The 22,707-nt window shown below is 40.8% G+C and overlaps 1 protein-coding gene across 1 annotated transcript in view; it reads right to left on the bottom strand.

Moving 5' to 3' along the window:
- Positions 1-7,196: 7,196 nt before the first annotated feature.
- LOC100557280 (phospholipid phosphatase 3) overlaps positions 7,197-22,707 on the bottom strand; it is a 52,912-nt gene continuing 37,401 nt past the window's right edge. The window contains exons 6-7 of the mRNA XM_016991137.2: positions 18,508-18,684; positions 7,197-8,171 (exon numbers count right to left, since the gene is read on the bottom strand). Of these exons, the coding sequence (XP_016846626.1) occupies positions 8,070-8,171; positions 18,508-18,684 (279 nt within the window). The 3' untranslated portion in view covers positions 7,197-8,069. The remainder of the gene's footprint in view (positions 8,172-18,507; positions 18,685-22,707) is intronic.

Below are 22,707 nucleotides of genomic sequence, written 5' to 3' on the forward strand. Positions count from 1 at the left end.
GCCTTGAATGGAGTCGGCAGCTTTCCTGGGAGAGATTGTGAGCAAGGACAGAGGGGGTGGGGATGGGGAATTAATTCTCCTGGGAGGAAGGCGGCAGAGCAGCAGAGGGCATGGAAACCTCACCCATTTGGCTGATAAAACTCTCAACTTACTTCACAGAGGCTTGGTTTCTTGTTGAAGGCTTTTGTGCCCAGAATCGCTGGGTTGCTGTGAGTTTTCTGGGCTGTATGGCCATGTCCCAGAAGCATTCTTTCTGTTGGACATTTTACCCACCTCTATGGCAGGCAACCTCAGAGGTTGTAAGGTCTGTTGGAAACTAGGCAAGTGAGGTTTATACCGTGTTTCCCCGAAAATAAGACAGTGTCTTATATTATTTTTTACGCCCAAAAATGTGCCAGGTCTTATTTTCAGGGGATTTCTTATTTTTCCATGAAGAATTCATATTCATTGTTAAACCAAAAAAAAAGAAGAAAAGAACATTTATTCTATACTGTACAGTAGTTGTCATCACAAACCAACATAACTAAACCAGACAAACTGTGACTCCTGTCAATAATTTCTTGTTACAGTAGAGTCTCACTCATCCAACACCAAAGCATCATGTTATACAACAAATTTGACAGAAAAAGTAGTTGAATATGCAGTAATGCTACGTAGTAATTACTGTATTTACAAATTTAGCACCAAAATATCACGATGTATTGAAAAAATGCGTTGGATAATCCAGAATGTTGGATAAGCGAATGTTGGCTAAGTGAGACTCTACTGTACTACCATTATTTCCATATACAACTGGTATGTAAGTCGCCCCAAGTCCCTCTGGGGAGATGGAGAATAATAATAATAATAATAATAATAATAATAATAATAATAATAATAATAATTTACATTTACCAATCCTGCATGCTATGGTGTTTTGTTTGGCAGGTGCCGGGCATGCTTCCAAACAAAAACTTTGCTAGGTCTTACTTTCGGGGGAGGCCTTATATTTAGCAATTCAGCAAAACTTCTACTAGGTCTTATTTTTTGTTGATGTCTTATTTTCAGCAAACAGGGTATATCTGTGGGAGGTTCAGGGTGGGAGAAAGAACTCTGGTCTGTATGAATGTTACAATTGGCCAGCTTGATTAGCATTGAATGGCCTTGCAGCTTCAAAGCCTGGCTGCTTCCCGCTTGGGGGAATCCTTTGTTGGGAGGTGTTACCTGGCCCTGATTGTTTCCTGTCTGGAATCCCCCTGTTTTCTTAGTGTTGTTCTTTATTTATTTTATTGAGTTTTAGGCCAGAGAATCTTAAGGACTTGGCGAATCCTGCTATATGGTTACAGAAAAGAAAGGCAGGAAAGACTCTGGCAGAACTGGTGTGAAGACCTTGGTTTGGCCTTGCTCTTCTGTGTACTTACTTTAATGATTAATTCATCCCTGAATAGGAACAAAGACATTTTCAGAGTAGGTAGAGGAAATTAGGTGATTTCCAGGCAGCTGCAGAGTAAATCTATGGTGTGGAACCTGTGTAAATTGCAAAAAAAAAAAAGGGGGGGGGTCAGTTTAGCCAAGAATGGCAAAGTTTGCACAAATGACCCATCAAGACATGGAAGGGAGGAGGACTGGCTTGATAAATCTTCTGATTTGTTGGTACACTTGCAAGGGCAGAGCTAAAAGGTTGTATATTAAACAACTGGCCAAAGTGTATGGTTTGTGGGCCACAAACCAGAACACTGTATGGTGGGAAAGAGAAGGGAGATTCTTGCCAATGATGTGAGGATCCAAAATATATCGACATGTATCTCCAAGAAATGTTGTCACATCTGCTATTCTGTCTTCCTTCCTTTGTCCTGGCCTTTTGCCTCCCACACTACTTAAGGATGAAGACAGACAAATATTCCAAAGTGGGTTGGAAGTGTTTTCAATTTCAACGCACATTCTCTACTCTGTAAATAAACTCCACAGAATGTCGGGAATGCTATTCCTACAGTGTGTAAAATGTTACTTGGCTAATATGTTTGTTCGATGTTGAGTCTCGGCTAGCTTTGCCAGATAAGTTTTGAGGCCAAACATCTTGAAGTTGTTGACCTTGGGTAACCTTGTGTCGAGATTTCGCTTCATGCTTCTTGAACTTTGAGTTTTCAAGGAGAAATTGGAAAAGAGGCCACTTTATCATATTCTGTACAAAATTCAGGAGCAAGTCAAATGAACTGCACAATTCTAATGTGGGGACAGGGATGAGGGAGGGAATTCTGCACAAAACAGTTAAAATGAACAGGGCAAAAGGGCTTGTCTCAGCCCTGTGTGCTTTTAGAGAATCGGGACTCCAAAATATGCTTGGTTTTAAGAGCTTATCCCTTGACCCAGGATTTCACACAAAACAAAACAAATTCAAAAGATTCCATCTGTGTCAGATTTTCTTCTCACATACTGAAAGAGAGAATATCAAAGTTGGAAAACAGATGGATAAGCAGACAAGTTAAAGCAGAGAACAAAAACCAGGGGCACTGGTTAAAACTGCCCACCTTTTTTCTTCTCTGATTCCCTATTGGGAATATAAAGGTTAGAGTGGGACAAAGGTTACTTTTCAAATGACAGCACCCAAAATTGCCCATGAAAATTGAAACAAAATAAGAATGGTATATTGAAGATCCTTGTAACATTGCTTAGCTTCTAAAAATTCTGATGTTGGGCACAAGCAAAGGGTGACAGATTTGACACTCAGATTGTCTGTTAGACATACTGCTTCAATCCTATATGGTCCAATCCATAATTTAACATTTAGTCCAGGAGTGGAATAGCTTGGGCATGGGCTCTAAACTCAGGACAGTAAATAAAGAACAACACTCAGAAAATGGGAATTCCTGACAGGAAACAATCAGGCCCTGCTAACACCCCCCAACAAAGGATTCCCCCAAGCAGGACACAGCCAGGCTTTGAAGCTGCAAGGCTATTCAATGCTAATCAAGCTAACCAATTGCAACATTCATACTTGGCGCAAACAGACAAAAGTTCTTTCTCCCACCCTGGACCTTCCACAGATATATAAATCCCACTTGCCTAGTTTTCAACAGACCTTGCAACCTCGGAGGATGCCTGTCATAGATGTGGGCGAAATGTCAGGAGAAAATGCTTCTGGAACATGGCCATATATCCCGGAAAATTCACAGCAACCTGCATCTTTTTTGATTCCTGGACATTGGTGGGAATTTTAGGGAGGGGGAAAAAACCCCAAGAAGTAGTACTCCAGTTGAATCCCCCCAAGATCAGTTCAAGGTTGAAACCTTCACCAGCTTCCAATTCTAGTATTGGGCTTTAACCTCACACACAACTTACCTGTTAATTCCGATTGAACTCGATGAGGTTTACTTCTCAGAAGACATGGATTCCATCATACTGAACATTTTCTGCCCGATGAACAACCATTCAAGCAGAGTAGGCATGCACAAGACACCTTGGATTCAGAGGTGAAAGTCAGAGAGTGTAGCTGAACCCATGCGAAGCATATTGTCTGCGTACCAGCTGATCAAGAGGTCATTTGCAGCACTTCTTGCAAAAAGGATGTTTGTGTGGGTAGGGGGGATACAGCCAAGATATGAGAAAATGTGTGTCCTTTGGATCTTTCGACTACAGATTGCTTTCCAGAAGCTGTGTTGGCTGAGTTATGATCCAAAACATATAGAATGCCAGTTTCTCCAACCTTTGCAGTGCTGGGCTCGATGGGACTCATATATGTCCCACTGCACATTTTCTTGCCTTGCCCTAATTTTCAGGCTTGCTGACTGCAAAATTCAGACATAGGAGTGTTGGATATTATCTGGGCTGTATGGCCTTGTTCTAGCAGCACTTTCTCCTGACCTTTCACCTGCATCTGTGGCTGGTATCTTCAGAAGAAACCACACAACACTTCAGCGATTCTGGCAGTGAAAGCCTTCAACAATAAATTCAGACATAAGTATGTACCTTCCACAGGTAAATAAACCTTCCTTGCTTAGCTTTTCCAATATACCTCATAACCTCTGAGGATGCCTGCCATTGATGTGGGCAAAATGTCAGGAGAGAATGCTTCTGGTACATGGCCATACATCCCGGAAAACATACAACAACCCAACTATAAGTTGGGATGGTAACTGAGCATAGCTGTACCCCCATTCAACTGAGTTTCACCCATATGGAACAAAAATGATCTTGTCTCCAGATGACACAGATATGAAAGCAATCTTTATTTCTTTGGAGAGGATTTTTTTTCTTGCTATGGCCTGACTCTTTGCCCCCCTGACAGGTGTGAAGAAAGAGCCTTTGTGACAAGCAGATGATATCTGAACAAACCATACTGCAAAATTTCCCCAGGAACTTTTCCTTAGGGCTTTGAAAAGGTGCTGGTTGAAGCATTTTTAAAAAGTATTTTATTCATGCTCCAATCACAATAAGGAAGAACAGAGCAGGACTGAGTTCCAATTTTTCAGGTGTGGACAGGAAAATATGCAATTCAGGCATTTATAGGAGTAAAACTCCCTAGGGAAGAGGTGGGGGAAGATACCTTTCATTTCTCTAGTTAATGCTGTGCATTTTTGCTCGTGGTGCCATTTCATGCTTTTTCATGCATTTCATGCCTGGCCAGTGATAAAGGTTATGTATATTTTAGTCCTAAGACAGGTAGGCAAGTATATGTGTTAACTAGATTAATGCCAGCAAAGCTATCATAAAAATATGCCTGAAACTGTATTCAATTGCTGGAGTCCTTCTGGCATACAGCTATGCAATACAGCTAGGCATTGCAAGGAAAGGTTGTTGGTGGTTGACAATCAGTCTTTGATGGAAATAGACAGTCTCTTTCCCTTTTTTATTTGGGATTTCTGGGCATTCCCAAAATGAACTACAAAATCCTAGTGACCAGGCATGCCTTATTTAAGTGACATGTGTATCTGTGAATCCTGAACTGCACTGTTACATTTCTTGTAAATGAATGTAACCTGGTAATGTGTAGTTTTGGTAGAACAAAGCCACTGCAAGAGAGCTAGGGCTTTTTCTTTGGACTCTACACTCAGGCCCCTTCTACACTGCCATATAATCCAGATTATCAAATCAGATAAACCATATTATCTGCTTTGAACTGGACCATAAGAGTGCCATATAACCCAATTCAAAGCAAATACTGTATATACTTGAGTATAAGCCTAGTTTTTCAGCCCTTTTTTAGGGCTGAAAAAGCTTTCCTCAGCTTATACTCGAGTGAGGGTCCTGGCCAGCTTATATTCAGCTTGACTTATAATCGAGTATATAGGTAATCAGAGTTGGACAGTCTTATCTTATTAAAGTATTATTATTATCTTAAATTATAGTTTTATTTAAATATTCAAAAAATTTAACCTACTGATTCCTCAAATAATGTAATTTTATTAATATCTATTTTTATTTTTGAAATTTACCAGTAGTTGCTGCATTTCCCACCCTCATCTTATATTTGAGTCAATAAGTTTTCCCAGTTTTTGTGGTAAAATTAGGTGCCTCAGCTTATATTCGGGTCGTGTTATACTCGAGTATATACGGTAATCTGGATTTTATATGGCAGTGTGGAAAGGGCCGCAAAATCCCCAGCAGCCCTGCTGGTTGAAAAATCCCAAGTATTGTCCAAAAAGCCTCCACTGACTTTCAATAGGTCCACTCTGTATCAGGGCCCAGTGTTTTAGATTAAGGGCTCTTCACACAGCCATATAACCCAGAATATCAAGGCAGATAATCCACAATATCTGCTTTGAATGGGATTATCTGAATACAAACTGTCATACAATCCAGTCCAATGTAGATTTTTATACAGCTGTGTGGAAGGGGCCTAAGAGATCTCAAAAGTTCACTTTTTTCATATTGTTGTGATTCTCCCAACTATAAACATTGCACTCTTTGCTTCTGTACCAAGATGGTTAACATACCAAAATAGAATTTAAAATCAGCACGGAAGTTGCTTTCCCTTTATTTCCTTTTTATTCCTCAGAAGTGCATTTGTTCAACCTGTGCGCAGTGTTGCTTTACAGCAGTGGTTCCCAACCTTTTTTTTTTTTTTTTAACCAGGGACCACTTGACCAGGAACCACTTTGGCCAGGAACCACTATCCAACATTGGTACCAAAAGGGTTACCTATTAGTTTTTGGTCAACTTTAGCTTAGGTTATTTGGGTTGCTAATTCAGAAAATTGTATTGGACAGACCACATCAGCTCTAGTTACTGATACAGAACATATGCCATCCAGTAGTCACCATCTGCTCGCCCACAAAAAATCATTTAATAATCTAGAGCTGATGTGGTCTATCCAATACAATTTTCTGAATCAGCACCCCCAAATAACCCCAGCAGGAACAGGCCTAAAAATGAAGTCACCAAGGCGCTCCTCTTCCAGGTGCCACATGGAAGGCTCTGCTCAGGGGGAGGGAGGAGGAGAAGCAGCAGTCAGGAGGCTTGTTGTCACACCTTTCGTGGGTGGTCAGCCTCTCCCCTCTCGACATCCCCGTTGCCTCGGCACTATAAGAGGATTTCGCAAGACCAGTCGTTCTTGTTGTAACGGTGAGGCCGTGGACCATATTTCAGTTCTTGGGACCACTGGTGGTCCACGAACCACAGGTTGGGAACCACTGCTTTACAGGATATTCCAGTCTATGTTTCTGTCTCCCTGCCTGCCATCATTCTGTGGCCACTAGACCTAGTCATTCTTCCTTGATCTGTTTTGGGGGATTTACTCATCTAAGCCCCGCTCTGGGCTTTTTCCTAGAGATTTTTGTGTGCTTCTGCAAATCTTGTGTTTTCCCCAATCCTATTCCTTCTTCCCTCTTGTGTCATTTTGGGCAAAAGTGAAATAATGGGGATCACTCTTCATATATATGACACCGTTATTGCATCCATTCCAAAAGAGCTTTCCAGCAGCTGCAAGGAGGTTTCATAGAGAGGAATGGCTGCAATGAAAAACGCCTAAAGATATATAGATCTTTGCAATCAGAAGGAATAGAAGTCCATGTATTGCTCTTAAATAAAAGCTATGCATTTCTGGACTTCATTCAGTATCAGACATTCACATCTCAAGTATGATAAAGCACAGAACACAAATTCCAGCCTTTTGGGACAAACCATACTTGGTTAGGAGAAATAGTGTCCTGAGGACCAAGGCAGTCTTTTTGGCACTCACAACCTTCCTGTCTCCATTAAGTGGCAGATAATAAAATAGATGATTGTCAGTACCATTTATTATATATTAGATACACATATATAAAAATACCATTCACATTATGAGGTGGTGGTGGAAGAGGTGAGGAGGTGCAAGATACCTGCAAGAGGCCTCTTAACACAGCAGCAATGGTAGCGTACTGGGAGAAATCCACAGGTCCTCCTTAGTGATTTTTCAGGCACTTGCCTCCTAAACCCACCAACAGAATATGTGGTTCATTCCTTCACATGTATGTTCCGGCAAGACACATGGCTGTTCTTCAAGCAGCGAGGAGCCACCGATGGAGCAACTGGTGCTGAATTCTCTGCAATTGTCAGTCCTACTCCTTGAAACACAGCCTGTGCGTGTATTACTTCCAAGAGTGAGATAATTTCCGAACACAATGAGAGGAGGAAGGGCAGGTCTTCCTGAAGAATAATGCAGAGTTCTTTAAAAAGATGGCATTTCCTTCTGAAGCTTCTTCCTCTGGGAGTGCTGTCTAAGAAGGAAGCCCATCCCGGCAGCAGTGATGTGGATGTGGCATCCTTTGATGGCTAGGAAGAGGGGAGTGGTCTCTTCTCCAAATCCAAAAGGAAGACCAGGCAAGCAGGTGCTCACTAGGAGGATGGGGAATCTTTGGTGTAGGCAGAGAGGTGCCCTAACTTCCCAAGAAGGCACCAAATCTCATGACCCCATGGAGCCTCCAGCAACAAGTGCCACAGTGATGGCTGGCACCGCAGTGAGCAAAATTCACTAATGGACCCCAGTAGGCAGCAAGGCAATGGCTGTCCTGCTCTGTTGCCTGCACATTAAGTCAACAAGGCAGTGAATGCCAAGCAAAAGTGGCACAATCGATCTTGCCCCACCTATGCTCAAAAAAACTTTGAGTGTGCCCCTAGCAATCAGTGTGGCAATCTGAACTGGAGATGACCAAGATTTTTGAAGGTGATGGGCAGGGACGCTGTTTGCAGTGAAACATGCTGGAGATGTGGAATGCCTAGAAATGGAAAGAAGAGAAATGACATCAAATTATTATTATTATTATTATTATTATTATTATTATTATTATTATTATTATTATTATTGTGACACAGCAAACAAGATCGATATGCTGGATTTCGTATCACAAAATCACAAGTCGAACATTTCCCAAGTGTCTAGGACTGTGTGATGTATTTTCGGATGATGCATGCAGATCCCAGTAGGGTGGCCTTTTGCAGTTGGCAGATCATGATATTATTATTATTATTATTATTATTATTATATTTATTATATTTATTTACAGTATATATATTCCACCCTTCTCACCCCGAGGGGACTCAGGGCGGACCACAATGCACACATACACGGCAAACATTCAGTGCTGTTTTTAGATATACAAGACAGACAGACAGACAAGAGGTATTTTAGTATCTTCCAGCTTCAGCGCCTGGAGGTTATGTTCGATTCCGGTCACAGGAGAGTGCTGGTGCTTCATCCACTATGATGCTGAATCCTTTTTGATTGTAGTATTTCCTTCTTGTTCTTTGATTGTCAACATTTTTATGGTGTCATAAAATACCTCCCCTGCTTTAAGCGGTACCTAATTTCTCTACTTACAGCTCAGCTGTTTTCAAACTGCTTAGGTGGATAGTAAGCTAGGCTTATCAATCGGGTGCTCAATCCGAATCGGGCTTTGAACTTGCCACCTTCCGGTCAGCAGTGATCTATTGCTGCTGGCGATTAACCAGCTGTGCTACAGCCCGGATCTAGTCCTGCCTTCTTTCCCCACGTGGTCCCTGAGATGGGATGGTTCAGAGATCATTGCAGATGGAATATGAGCATCCAACTCTGCCAATCCTGGTTCTGTACCCATGATTCCCACTAATGTGCTGCTGACATTTCAGGGATATCCACTTTGTGTTTCACCAACCCAAGAGCCGGCATGATATAGTAATCAAGAGGTGGAGCTAAATAACCAAAATCCCTGTTCAGATGTTACCCAAACCACTAAGTACTAAATGGTTTGAGGAAACCCATCAGTCTCTTTCAGTTTCAGTGACACCTCCTGATGCCCCTCTGATCCCATCTTAAGACTAGGATAGTAATACTACCGATCTGCTTTGCAGGCCATTTGCAAGGTTTAAAAGACAGTGTTTCCCTGTGAAACATTCCCAAAGAAACATCTAAATCAGAGGAAAGCCATTTTTGGCTCTCCAGATGATGTTGAATTGCTTCAGCACTGGCAATGCTAGCATGGCTGATGGGAGTTGCAATCCAATAAGATCAGGAGGGCCACAAGCTGCTCAGGTCTGATATAAATGTTGGCAATGACAACAGAGCCATTACAGGTTACATATAGCTTATCTGAAATGCTTGGCACCAGAAGTGCTCCATATTTAAGACTTTTTGGAGGGGATTTTGGAATATAAACATACTGAGATATCTTGGGGCCCTTCCAAACAGCCATATAACCCAAAATATCAAGGCAGAAAATCCCACAATATCTGCTTTGAACTGGGTTATCTGAGTCCACACTGCCATATAATCCAGTTCAAAGCAGATAATGTGGGATTTTATTCAGCTGTGTGGAAGGGGCCTTGGAGATACAACCCACGTTCAAAAACAACATTCATTAACATTTCATGTACACATACAGCCTTAAGATAATTTTATGTTATTACAATATTTTTAATAATTTTGTGCATTGAACGAAATTGGTGTGCACTAAAGCATAAGAGAGCAAAGGTGTCCCTATCTTAGCCACCCACATGGACAATTTTGGATTTCAGAATTCCAGATACTGTATGTTCAACTTATAATGGTAAAAATAAATAAATATTTTTTTTGGGTACCAGGAACATTGTTCAGAATTTCATCCAAGCCTCCAAACCAAAAGAGAGAGATGCAATCTTTTGGGATGGTATGGACCCCCCCCCCCCTCAAGAACACTCACACATACAAACAAAATCAGTCATGGAAATTAAGCAAACTTTAATTTGGCACATATCTGTTTATTTTCCTAGAACTGACGGAATTCAGTAATTTTATTTAATGCAAAAGCCAGTAGCATTCCTAGTTTATACTATTATCATGATCATGAGGAGTAATGGAATGGATTTGAGACATTTGTTCCAATATGCAAGTATAGAGATACAATTTCAGTCTTAATCTCTAATTTAATTAATGCATGGATGGGGAATTAAAACCTCCATGCTTTTGAATTATAACTCCCATAATACCTCACTACTCACTATGCTTATGATAACTCTGGGCCAAATATATCTGTAGGGTTACTGCTGGCATGCAGCAAAACCCTCCTTAAACCTAGATAAGTCACTTTGTGCCCCCCCCCCCCCACCGCTGCCACATATCAGCTATCCACATAGCTTGAAACTCCCAGAATAATAAGAGGCATAACGCTCATATGATCCATTGGAAGTTGTGCCACAAATACCATCTGCCTGTGACAAAGAACTGATGGGATCACAAGCCTGAAAAATTTACAGAAAATGAACACGCCAAACTACTCTGGTTTTCCCCTGACATTAAGTCTAATTGTGTCCAACTCTGGGGGTTGGTGCTCATCTCCATTTCTAAGCCGAAGAGCCGGCATTGTCCGTAGACACCTCCATGGTCATGTGGATGGCATAACTGCATAGAGCGCTGCTACCTTCCTGCAGAAGTGGTACCTATTGATCTACTCACATTTGCATGTTTTGGAACTGCTAGGTTGGCAGAAGCTGGGGCTAATAGTTGGAACTCACTCCGCTCCCCAAATTCGAACCGCCCATTTCAGCAGCTCAGCGGTTTAACCCTTTAAACTTGTATATACTAAATCTAAATCTTTCCCTCTCCTCCTTTTCCCTAAACTGGCATTCCTTTTATTTTATAGTTGTATTTGCCTTTTTAAAAAGATGATGGTATTGTGAAATTGCGCATGAAATAAAAATAATTAAGGAAAAATAGCAGAGGGGTTATAAGGCTATGGGCCCCTGGTGGTGGCGAAGTGTGTTAAAGTGCTGAGCTGCTGAACTTGCAGACCGAAAGGTCCCAGGTTCTAATCCCGGGAGCGGAATGAGCGCCCCTTGTTAGCTCCAGCTCCTGCCAACCTAGCAGTTCAAAAACATGCCAATGTGAGTAGATCAATAGGTACTGCTCCGGCGGGAAGGTAACGGCGCTCCATGCAGTCATGCCGGCCACATGACCTTGGAGGTGTCTACGGACAACGCCGGCTCTTTGGCTTAGAAATGGAGATGAGCACCAACCCCCAGAGTCAGTCACGACTGGACTTAACGTCAGGGGAAAACCTTTACCAAACCTATAAGGCTATGCAGAACTGCTGTCACAGGATCATGGATTGCCGTAGTTGTGCTAATGATGAGAATTGCAGTTTGAGAGTGGTCAACATAGTATGTAGATGCTAGGAAAAATAATGCAACTATACCAAAATATAGCAGGTTTGTGCGATAAAGCCCAATTCTTGAGGAAATCATTTCTTTTCCATCACAGCAATAGATAAGGTTACCAATATTTTGGATTCCTTGTTGCTATTAATAGCTCCAGAAGTGCAAATGACATGCAACAGCAAGGAATCTCTCAGCAGTTGCTCTCTTGCTCCTCCCCAGTTTTCCCAGTGCCTTTGCCATGTCGGAGTCGGATGGGTGGGAATGGAATCCCACAGCCGATGTAGGAAATCGAAGGATTTCCTCCCGGCTGCCTGCACACAATGCTGGCAAAGGGTGTGTGTTTCCTTAGTTATTTCCTGGCGGCTTCCACCAAACTCCATTCCCTTGCTCACCTCCACAGAGCAAAGTCTTCCATGTCTCTAGTATCTCAAATCTCTCACCTCGCCCCTAGTAGTATGATAGCAACAGAGCAAGAAGAGAGAGGAAAAGGACATCCAAGGACAGATTTATTTTTGTTTCCATTATTTTTGTTTAGGAGAAAAGAACGATGTTCATTGTGGCAGAAGAAAATGCAGCAGAAGCTTGAAAAATTATAAATGTTATGGATTCGTGGTCAAATTTTCCATTTTTTTCTCTAGTTTAAAGCCAGAATATAACACTATGTAATAAAATTTGAATCATCTTATGTTCCTTGAAAGTGTTATATCCTGTTTAACTGTGCGGTACTTACTTTCAAAGTAGTTGTTATACTCCAGAAACTTCGCTTTTGAGGCTGTCACAAACTATGATAAAGTATTTGAGACTCTATGAGATATTCACTGAAAAACTAGAGCAACATTTTACTACTTTTTTTGCACTTTACTACTGATCTCTACCCAAAGATATTATGCTCCATTTTACACTACTCTCCATCCCTACTTTTACCATTTGATTTACACACTTTATCCACGAGCATTATCCTCAAATTCGATTTGTACCAGTCTGGCCTCCTTTGCTCAGGAATCTATTAGTACTTCAGGTTCATTGGTTGGGTCAATGCTTACATTTATATTCTGTTACTATGTTGTTGTTTTATTCTGCTATGTTTATTATCGATGCATTTTAGTGTGTTATATTTTAACTATGTTGTTGGGCTTGTCCCCATGTGAGCTGTGCTGAGTCCCTTTGGGAAGATGGTGGCGGGGTACAAAAATAAAGTTGTTGTTGTTGTTGTTGTTGTTGTTGTTGTTATTATTATTATTATTATTATTATTATTATTACAGTAGAGTCTCGCTTATCCAACATAAACGGGCCGGCTGAATGTTGGATAAGCAAATATGTTGGATAATAAGGAGAGATTAAGGAAAAGCCTACTAAACATCAAATTAGGTTATGATTTTACAAATTAAGCACCAAAACATCATGTTATACAACAAATTTGACAGAAAAAGTGGTTCAATACTCAGTAATGCTATGTAGTAATTACTGTATTTATGAATTTAGCACCAAAATATCACTATGTATTGAAAACATTGACTACAAAAATGCGTTGGATAATCCAGAATGTTGGATAAATGAGTGTTGGATAAGTGAGATTATACTGTATTATTATTATTGTATGACACAGCAAACAAGATAGATATGCTGGATTTCGTATCACAAAATCACAAGTCGAACACTTCCCAAGAGTCTAGGACTGTGTGATGTATTTTCGGATGATGCGCGCAGATCCTAGTAGGGTGGCCTTTTGCAGATTATTATTATTATTATTATTATTATTATTATTATTATTATTATTATTATTATTATTATTAAATCTGCTGTAGGATGTTCCACAAAAACAAAGTTTTTGAAGTTTAATAAACTTTTTCCATATTTTTATGATAGAACCAATTAGGAAATGACATTTACAACCCAGGAACAAAAATTGTGTTACATAGTGTAAATTCATCCAAGGTCTATCCAAAGAAAAAGGGTGGCATAAGACTTAGGAGATACAGAAGAGGGGGAAAAACTTATTTACCAAAGAGATGGGATTGACAGATTAGGATTATTATAGACTTTGAGATTTCAGGGGTAAAACATGAGAATTATTCGCATTGTGATGTCACAGCAGGAAGACCCTGGTGATATCATAGCTGGTGTATTACTTGATCACAGGTTTTGCCATGTTGGCGTGTTATGGTTTTATGTTTGCTTTGTAACTCAGGATGATGGGATGTGGAACACAGCTAGCGATGCTGGAAAGAGAGAAGCTTTTTCATTTGCAGCTTGGGGTAAGGAGCAGATGTGTGTGAGAAGAAAACAAAGCTGCGAACTACCAAGGTCATTCCTGTGAGAAATTTGATATTAAAGAGCAGGAGGTGTAAAGCTTAGGAAGTCAGAATGTTTTGGGTTGTTGGCAAATGGGAGGAAAGCCTGCAAAAATGTTTGAGCTGCATTGTGCTGTAAGTATACTATGTAACTGAAACATTTTCAGTTCTGACAATTGTGTGCTGTGATCAACTCTTGTTTCCTGAATAATAATAATAATAATAATAATAATAATAATAATAATAATAATAATAACAACCAGCTGCCAGCTGCAGAAAGCCACCTTACTGGGATCTGCACGCATTATTCGCTGATACATCACACAGCCCTATACATTTGGGAAATGTCTGGCATGTGATCCAGTACAACAGCCAGCAGAGTGCCTGCTGTGGACTCATCTTGTTGTGTTTCAAATAATAATAATAATAAAATAATAACATTAATAAAACTTTATTTGTATTCCACTCAGTGCGGATTCCAACGTATAATGGCAAACATTCAATGCCTCCGTAAACAAACAAATACTAACATAATATCCCAGAGAAACCCCGTATATAAAAATAACATTAAAACCTAACATCAAATTAAAGCCTAACATCAGTAAATTAAACCTAACATCAATAAATTAAACTACATGTAGTCAAACAAAATTATATAATAACTTAAAAACCAAACAAAGATCCACATTAATTTACAATAGCCAAACTATCTCAACCTGTTGAGAGCACATGTTTCTGAAATGGAGTTTCCCACTACATGTAACACATTAAGCATCCCTCATCAGTACATAGGGCATGCAATTCAAATAAAAAACACCACATTTAATAAATGAGGAAAATAAACAAATAGTCTCATACATACTAGTGGTGTGAAATTCGGCCAAAAGGCATGCCATTTTGGGGTCCATTTTCAGAACCAGGAAGTTACTCGAATCAGGAGGGGTGTTGCCGTTTTCATTTGGCAAAGGTACGGCCCATTGGCTACAGTGGGAAACTTTAAAGGTTCAGTCCTCAGTCATTTTAAGGACTATCTGTATGAAACCTACCTCAGTTTTAGACCCTTTTTACAACTGCAGGCCTGCCACGTTTCAAAACAATTAGCCAATCTACTGATTTTTTAAGAATTATTTTAAGTTTTTATCATAACATTTTTAAAAATAAGACAAACTGCAAGAGAAGGTTCTGGGAATTGTAGTTGCTGATTGTGTCCATTCTCAGCCAATCAGAGCATGGACACAACCAGGCTTTTTATTAGCTGAGAAACAGAGAGAGAAAAAAACTTCAACTCCCATAATGCTCCGAGAGAAACTCTGAGACTTTTCAATGTCCGTCCCATGTATGTGCTGCTGGGAAAGAGAGTTTCCAGCACTGCCCTCTCTAGAGGAGGAGCCTAGGGAACTTTTCATAAAGAAATGGATGGACACTGTTATTGCCAAAAAGGGAGAAAAAGGCACTGCAATCCCATATTCTTCAGGAGCCCCGCAGAAGACCCCTGTCTCAGGTATATTGCACACTTCATCCTCTCTAGTAACCAATAAAATCTGGCTCCCTTAATCCGTTTGGGTCAGTTTTTCGGTTCCCTCCTGTCTGTTCTGTTTTCAAAAATTATATGAAACGGACCACCAAATATTACAAATGATTCGGGCCCAAGCCTAATACATGCTATTGAAGGAAATGCCCTAATTCTGAGATTCCCTGAGAAGTTTAGGCCCTGAGATCTGGCAACTGTAGGTGGGGAATATGTAGCATTACAGATGATATACCACAACTCTCTTAATCTCTGGGCAATGACTGATGAGCTACAAGTTGCGTCTTAAAATAAGTAATTGCTATGAGATGTAGACAGCCACGAAACGGCTGGTTTAAACGACATTCAAAGTGAAAGTAGATAGATATTCAGAGGGCAGACCAGATGTATTGTCCACATTAACATATGACTTCTATGGTGCTGATGAAGAAATGGAATGTGGCATGACATTCTGCAGTACTTGCTGAATTGAACACTATTTGTGTCTTAATAATTGCATTAAAATGTGTGATGCAAGGCCAGAAAGTTATTTTTGTTCAATATGTTCTGTCTACTTGATCTTTTTGAAACAAATTGCATTTATTTTGTGATGCTGTGCTCCCATATTTGAGCAGAACTGAGTGTAGAATTAATTCATCTCCTACAGACTTCCAATCGCTTTGTTTACAATTCAGCTTTCTCAACCTCCCTCTATAGTGGGATATATGTATGAGTGAGGAGAATGCTTGCAGAAGTTTCAGAAGACAAGACACTGCCAAGTAAGATTAATAGGTCAGAGAGGAAGGCATCTTGCCCTTTCCAATGACTCGTAGAATATCATATGCAAAATAACAGGAAATGATGCAGATCAACTAACTCTGTGTGACTTATGTAGGGTGCAGAACCTGCTTTTCTTGCTACAGATTCTGTAACATCTTGGCACAGAAATTAGATTTCTCTTTTAAAAATAATCACAACATTGCAGTCCAGGCCTTGATTAAAATCTACAGGGAACCCTTTCTTTCTTTAATTACACAGCTGCTAATGTGAAGAATTGAGCAATCCTAATGGTTAACCCAGTAAATCACAGAAAATCATAGAATCATAGAGCTGGGAGGGATCACAAAGGACATCTAGCCAACCCTTTGTCATGGAGGAAGGCACAGCTGCAGTGCTCCTAAAAGATATCCATTCATTTTCTGTGCAAAGACCTCTTATGTAGGAGAGCTCACTGCTTTTCAAGGCAGACTGTTCTACTGTTGGCAACTCTTACTGCAATAAAAGCGCTAATGTTTAGGTGGAGTCCCTTTAATATGAATCAATCCGTTGCTATTCTAGTCTTTGGAGAAGTGGTTCCCAACCTTTGGTCCTCCAGGTGTTTTGGACTTCAACTCCCAGAAATCCCAATCAGCTTACCAACTGTGGGAGCGGAAGTCTAAAACACCAGGAAGATCAAAGGTTGGGAACCACTGCTTTATAATAATAATAATAATAATAATAATAATAATAATAATAATAACAACAACTTTATTTTTATACCCCGCCCCATCTCCCCAATGGGGACTCGGAGCGGCTTACATGGGGACCAAGCCCGAAAACATACAACAATAAAATGATAAAACAATTATTCCAACAGTAAAACATCAATATCAATAAAACCATCATAGTAATCAACATATAGCATAAAATATTAAAAGCAGGAGAGTAAAACAAGGATCTGGGCCAAAGTGCAAAATATATCAAAATGGGAGGGGTAGTTTCTCAGTTCTCAATCTGGAGTCCCCAGATGTTTTTTTTTTTTTTTTTTTTTTTTTGCCTACAACTCCCAGAAATCCCAGTAAGTTTATCAGCTGTTAGGATTTCTGGGAGTTGAAGGCCAAAAACAACTGGGGATCCCAGGCTGAGAACCACTGATCTACACTGCAAGAATTAATGCAATTTGATATGGCTTTAATTGCCATGACTCACTGCCATGGAATCATGAGACTTGTAGTTTTGCAAGAATTTTAGCTTTCTCTTCATAGAATCATAGAGTGGGAAGAGACCACACGGGCCATCCAACACCATTTTTCCATGCAGGAAAAACACAATCAAAGCACCCCCGACAGATGGCCATCCAGACTGTGTTTAAAAGCTTCCAAAGAAGGAGCTTCCACCACACCCTGAGGCAGAGAGTTTCATTGCTGAACAGCTCTTACAAGTTGGGAAGTTCTTCCTAATGTTCAGGTGGAATCTCCTTTCCTGGAATTTGAACCCATTGCTCTGAGTCCTAGTCTCCAGGGCAGCAGAAAAAAAGCCTACTCCCTCTTCCTTATGGCATCCTTTCAAATATTTATACGTGGTCCTCTTGTCTCCTCTCAACCTTCTCTTCTGCAGGCTAAACATCCCTCACTCTTTAAGCTGCTCTTCATGGGGATTCATGGTTTCCAGACCTTTGTCCATTTTGGTTGCCTTCCTCTAGACATGTTCCAGCTTGTCAATATTCCTCTAGACATGTTCCAGCTTGTCAATATTCCTCTAGACATGTTCCAGCTTGTGGTGCCCGGAATTGGACACGTGTTATTACAGGTGAGGTGTGACCAAAGCAGAATAGAGAGGCACCATGACTTCCCTTGATCTAGACATGATACTCCGTTTGATGCAACCCAAAATCCCATTGGCTTTTTTAGCTGCTGCATCACATTGTAGGCACATGTTCAACCTATTGTCCAAGAAGACTCCAAGACCTCTTTCACATGGACTGTTGTCGAACCAGGTATCATCCATCCTGTATCTGTACATTTCATATTTTTCTGCCTAAGTGCAGTATTCTATATTTCTCCTTGTAGAAATTTATGTTGTTATTTTTGACCCAGCTCTAATCTGTTGAGATCGTTTTGAATTCTGATCCTGTCCACTGGAGTATTAGCTATCTCTCCTAATTTGGTGTCATCTGCAAACTTGATTACTATACCCTCTAAACGTTCATCCAAATTATTAAAGAAAGACATTGCACAGCACTGGGCCGAGGATAGAACTTCAAATCTCAAATTCTCTCAAATTCTGCAAAAGAAGCCAGATAGTATCCATTTCTTCCCACTGTATTATGAACCATTGGAAGGGGCGGGGGAGACCAGATGGAAAGATAATCATATACTGATACTCACCACCCAGTAGGCCACAAGTGCCCCTTGTAAAAGGCCCACAACCACATCAGATGGATGGTGTCGATAGTCTGAGATGCGGGTCAAGCCGGTGTACATTGCTACCATGAGGAGCACAAACTGGACCAATGGGCGCAGGACTCGAGCACCTTGCCAAGTGAACCGAGCTTGCAGATAAAACTGAAGATAGAAGAAGGGGAAACATGTCAGAGCAAAAGGAATGCAGACAGCTTTGCTAATCTGTCTGAACTCAATGCTTTCTCAAAACAGCCAGAAACATAATAAACAAGCTGTCGGCCATAAGAAACCACAGGTCTTCTACATGTCCTCAGAGAAGCATGCCAAACTGTTCATAAGAAAAGGCCACCAAATCTAACAGGGGCATTAATTGGCTGAGAGGACTTCTATTTATTAGAATGCAAGGAATATTTAGCAGAACTTGGAAATTACTCTTTTAAATCAGCTCTCAGAATTCCCGATATAATACCGCCACCATAATACTGCTTGTGGACACTGGTAGTGGAAATATTTGAAGTAACTTTTCGAAACATGAATATTTATCCAACAATGAGGAGATCAATTCCATAAAAGTAACAATGCTGGCAAAGATTAATCCTGGATCTTAAGAGACCTTGAAAATCCTGAACCTTAAAAAATGTAGAAGTATAACTTTTCTAAGGGAACGAATGAAAACAAGGACTGTGCCAAGGCAATCAAAGGGCAGCAAAGACATGATGTCCCGAGTAACCCTATGTTGGTCAATATATGTCAAGTATCCCTTATCTGAAATGCTTGGGGGGGGGGGGGATTGGATTTTGGAATTTTTCAATTTTGGAATACAGTAGTCTCCTAGTTAACCAGAACTCAAAGAACCAGAACTCAGACAACAAGGAATCTTTATCAATCAATAAAAATTAATACTTTAGATGAAAACTAAAACTGTGTTACATTAAATTAAGTTTGTATTTATTTGTTTTAATTACTGTATTTCAATATGAGTATCAATACCGAGTTTATGGTATAGTATGTTGTATAGAATTAGTTAGGTTTGTTTTTAATAGGAACCAGAAATTACATTTGCCTGGCATCTACCAATTCCAAAGATGCCAGTTAACTGAGAGCCTACTGCACCTGTATTTGCCTATACATACATAATGAGATATCGTGGAGGTGGGACCCAAGTCTTAACCCAAAATTAATTTAGGTTTCATATCTATTGTATAAGGAGCCCTGGTGGCGAAGTGTGTTAAAGCACTGAGCTGCTGAACTTGCAGACTGAAAGGTCCCAGGTTCAAACCCCGGGAGCGGCGGGAGCGGCCGCTGTTAGCTCCAGCTTCTGCCAACCTAGCAGTTCAAAAACATGCCAATGTGAGTAGATCAATAGGTACCGCTCCAGTGGGAAGGTAACGGCGCTCCATGAAGTAATGCCGGCCACATGACCTTGGAGGTGTCTACGGACAGGGCCGGCTCTTCGGCTTAGAAATGGAGATGAGCACCAACCCCCAGAGTCAGACAGGACTGGACTTAACGTCAGGGGAAAACCTTTACCTTTACCTATCTATTGTATACATATAACTTGAAGGTAATTTCTTACAATATTTGTAACAGTGCTACTCAACCTTTGGGTCGGGACCCCTGGGGGCGGGTTGCAAGGGGGGTTTCAGAGGGGTCGCCAAAGACCATCAGAAAACACATATTTCTGATGGTCTTAGGAACCCAAATCCCTCCAGTATTTTCTGTTGGCCATGGGGGTTCTGTGTGGGAAGTTTGGCCCAATTCTATGGTTGGTGAGGTTCAAGGGGCTCTTTGAATGTAGGTGAACTATAAATCCCAGCAACTACAGCTCCCAAATGTCAAGGTCTATTTTCCCCAAACTCCACCAGTGTTCACAATTGGACATATTGAGTATTTGTGCCAAGTTTGGTCCAATCCATCACTGTTTGGAGTCCACAGTGCTCTCTGGATGTAGGCGAACTACAACTCCCAAACTTAAGGTCAATGCCCACTAAATCCTTCCAGTAGTTTCTGTTGGTCTTGGGAGTTTTGTGTACCAAGTTTGGTTCAATTCCATCACTGGTGGAGTTCAGAATCTCTTTGATTGTAGGTGAACTATAAATCCCAGCAACTACAACTCCCAAATGACAAAACCAATTTCCCCAAACCCTACCAGGTATCAGGTATTTATGCCAAATTTGGTCCAGTGAATGAAAATACATCCTGAATATCAGACATTTACATTTACAATTGATAACAGTAGCAAAATTACAGCTCTGAACTAGCAACAAAAATAATTTTATGGTTGGGGGTCACCACAACATGAGGAACTGTATTAAGGGGATGCATTAGGAAGGTTGAGAACTACTGTCCAAGCTTTCCAGTAATGCCTTGAGATTCAGCGTAGTACAATAGTGAACGGAATAGATTGTGAACCAGAAGTCTCCACTTCAAGTCTGGTCTGTGCTACGAACTCCCCCAGTCAATGTACTATTAAATCTTGGCAGATGCACCCTGGTTTAAGATTTTTCCTGGTCTCTGTTTCACAAACACAGGTGGCAGAAGCTACTTCCTGGCTTTTAGGGGAAATTAACCAGCCTGACTGGACTCAAGCCTGACATATTCATCTTTCTCTGTTCTCTCCTAGTCACACCCTGGCACCAGAAGCTACCCAAATGGGGAGAAGGCTCTGTTAGGATGCCAGGATGCTAAACTCCCTTCTAAATATAGGATGGTGAATGATGCAGCAGGCATCAGATTCTCACAAGTCACAATGACAGCAAACAGAAGAGGCCTCAGAATAGGCATAGTAAAGATAAAGGTTTTCCCCTGACATTAAGTCCAGTCGTGTTTGACTCTGGGGGTTGGTGCTCATCTCCATTTCTAAGCCGAAGAGCTGGCATTGTCCGTAGACACCTCCAAAGTCATGTGGCCGGCATGACTGCATTCAGCGCCGTTGCCTTCCCACCGGAGTGGTACCTATTGACCTACTCACATTTGCATGTTTTCGAACTTAGGTTGGCAGAAGCTGGGGCTAATAGCAGGAGCTCACCCCACTGCCTAGATTCGAACCTGACAACCTTTCAGTCAGCAAGTTCAGCAGCTCAGTGGTTTAACCCGCTATGCCACCAGGGCCCCCAAAATAGGCATAGTTGAGGTCAAACCTCAAGAAAGAACCAGAAAACAACTCACTCTCATTTTTGTCTGGTACAGCAGTGCCCAAAGCACTTTCCCACAAGCCACTAGAGCCATACTGCGACTGCCTGGAACATGCCCACAGAGAACAATTCTCCCCAGCCACTAAGTGATTATTAAACCATGCCCAAGCCCTTGGTGGGAGATCACAACCAACATCTTTCGTATTGCCTAAGAGGAAATTCTGGCAGAGACAAGTAGAAAGGTATGTCTACAGACTCCAGGCAAGAACTTCACTTGGAGCCATAATTCCTGGATCACAATGACTTCCATCTATTCCACTTTCCTCTTAAGAGCCGGAGGAATAAATACACACATCCTCCAAAAATTTCACAGGAAGCACAGGAATGGCTCTTAGGTTCTGGAGTTTGGAGCTCTTCTCCTTTTGGACTTCAATTCCCAGTACTTAGCTTGGGAATCTTGAGAGTTGGAATCTCAAAACGGGAAAATTTTGTCCTCTGTTTTAAACAATAAAAGTGTTAACCAGTTGTCCCTATGTGATTTAAATTCCTTTTCATTGAAGAAATTTTAAATATTTGATTAAAAATATACTAGAACTACAATTCTCATCACTGACAGGCAGTTGGTTGGCTGTTCTAAAAGAGGAAAAGGGAATTCTGCATATCTCCAGATATAATAATAATAGTAATAATAATAATAATAATAATAATAATAATAATAATAATGGAAAAGCTGATAAGGAGAAGACCTGGCTATGGCTCACGAATGGGACCCTGAAGAAGGAGACAGAAGGCCTGATCCTTGCAGCCCAGGAGCAAGCCATCAGAACAAATGCAATTAAGGCCAAGATCGAAAAATCAGCTGATGACCCAAAATGCAGACTGTGCAAGGAAACCGACGAAACCATTGATCATATCCACAGCTGCTGTAAGAAAATCACACAGACAGACTACAAACAAAGGCACAACTATGTGGCCCAAATGATTCATTGGAACTTATGCCTCAAGTACCACCTCCCAGCAGTAAAGAACTGGTGGGATCACAAACCTGCGT

Source organism: Anolis carolinensis, chromosome 2, assembly GCF_035594765.1.
Source record: "Anolis carolinensis isolate JA03-04 chromosome 2, rAnoCar3.1.pri, whole genome shotgun sequence".
NCBI lineage: Eukaryota > Metazoa > Chordata > Lepidosauria > Squamata > Dactyloidae > Anolis > Anolis carolinensis.